The sequence below is a fragment of the Apis dorsata genome, unplaced genomic scaffold, assembly GCF_000469605.1.
Source record: "Apis dorsata unplaced genomic scaffold, Apis dorsata 1.3 scaffold_149, whole genome shotgun sequence".
NCBI classification, from domain to species: Eukaryota; Metazoa; Arthropoda; class Insecta; order Hymenoptera; family Apidae; genus Apis; species Apis dorsata.
In genome coordinates this window covers 34,337-35,802 of record NW_006263440.1, presented here as the reverse complement: position 1 = coordinate 35,802, position 1,466 = coordinate 34,337, and the positions used below count along the sequence as shown (strand labels likewise).

At 28.6% G+C, this 1,466-nt stretch overlaps 1 protein-coding gene across 1 annotated transcript in view; it reads left to right on the top strand.

The window, feature by feature from the left end:
* Positions 1–629, top strand: part of LOC102681279 — a 1,456-nt gene extending 827 nt beyond the window's left edge. Inside the window, exons 2-3 of the mRNA XM_006613389.2 lie at positions 207–356; positions 455–629. Of these exons, the coding sequence (XP_006613452.1) occupies positions 207–356; positions 455–528 (224 nt within the window). The 3' untranslated portion in view covers positions 529–629. The remainder of the gene's footprint in view (positions 1–206; positions 357–454) is intronic.
* Positions 630–1,466: the final 837 nt, after the last annotated feature.

Sequence of the window (1,466 nt, the reverse complement as noted above, 5' to 3'; positions counted from 1 at the left end):
TTTTTTTTTTTTTTTTTTTTTTTTTTTATTTATTTATGCGCAACAATTTTTATAATCGAGCTTGAATATGATTTTATCTATCGTTATTATGTTGTTATTAATCGATTAGTTTGCTCTAGTGTAATAAGATGAAATTACGTCAATATTATTATTCAACGTCTCTGACTCTTTTCCGCTCTCAATACGTTATCCGTTTTTTGCTACAGCGATAACTCGCGTGGCTGATCGACGAAAAAAACCGAGGTACATAACTACTTTCAAAAAATGGAGTTGTTTCAAAAAAATATCGGAAGAATCGGATTTAGACAGTCCAAGAGAATCTATTTGTTCCTTCCACAGTGAAATATGCCTTGCAAGTAATGGGCAATTAGAATTTATCTCATCGTCAATTATCGAAGTTTCTTCGTAAAATAGGTCAATCTTTAAAAAAATAAATCTTGTTTCCCTTGATTAGATGTGAAGCTGACACCGAAAGATCACAAAGAGATCAAGAAATCTCAAGAGAAACGATACGAAGAAGTCGAATGAAGAAGAAAAATAATTCTTTTTTCCCTCCCCTCTATCCAATTGTAGAAACGGAATCCGTATAATAGAATAATAGAATAAAGTATTCGCTTCGTTGGGATAAAGTAAATTTTGCAAATAATAATAATAATAAGAATAAGAATAACTTATTAAGTTTAATATATGAATAGGAAAATTAATAATTAAATAGAAGAATATCAGAAGAGAAGACAATGCACAATAAATGGAATTCGATGTTAATTTATTTATCTCTTGATCTAGGTTATAACATCGATCAATCCGCGAATTGTTTCGCGTACAAAAAAATGTAACTGCAATTCAACACGGGGAATCTCCGTTCGTTTCTGCAAGGATTCTTCCACGAATCATTTAATCCTGCTACGCGATAAAAGGTACGAAGGAATGAGCAAACAAGAGACTTGTTTGTTCGAGAAAAAAAAATTTAATTATTAGTCATTACTGGTCGATTAAAGATTAAAAAAAATTCGATCAATAAATTAATAATTCCAGGTTAAGAATATATTCATTGCATCCTGCTGCTCTTAATTAATAACAAGGCCACAAGATGGGAGACTTTATTAGAGAAAAAATTAATAAGAAATAGAATTTTCCACTTTGAAAAAATTTTTAATAAACGAAGAGAACAATTATTCGATCGTTTGTTATTAATCGATAATTTGTTTATGTATCAATCATCGATCATAAATTACTTCATTAAAATTTATTCGAGATACGATACACGTAATTTCTTGCACAGAAATTTTCCGCTAAAAAAATTTCATTGTGTAATACGTGATATTATTCAACGTGAAAAAAAATTATTTAACATAATATCAAAAAAAAAAAAAAAAAATAGATCAGATGCAACTTTACCTTCATTAATGATATGGATAACGTGCAGATAATTTAAACGTGATTTGAAACGTGATTTAAATTTTTCT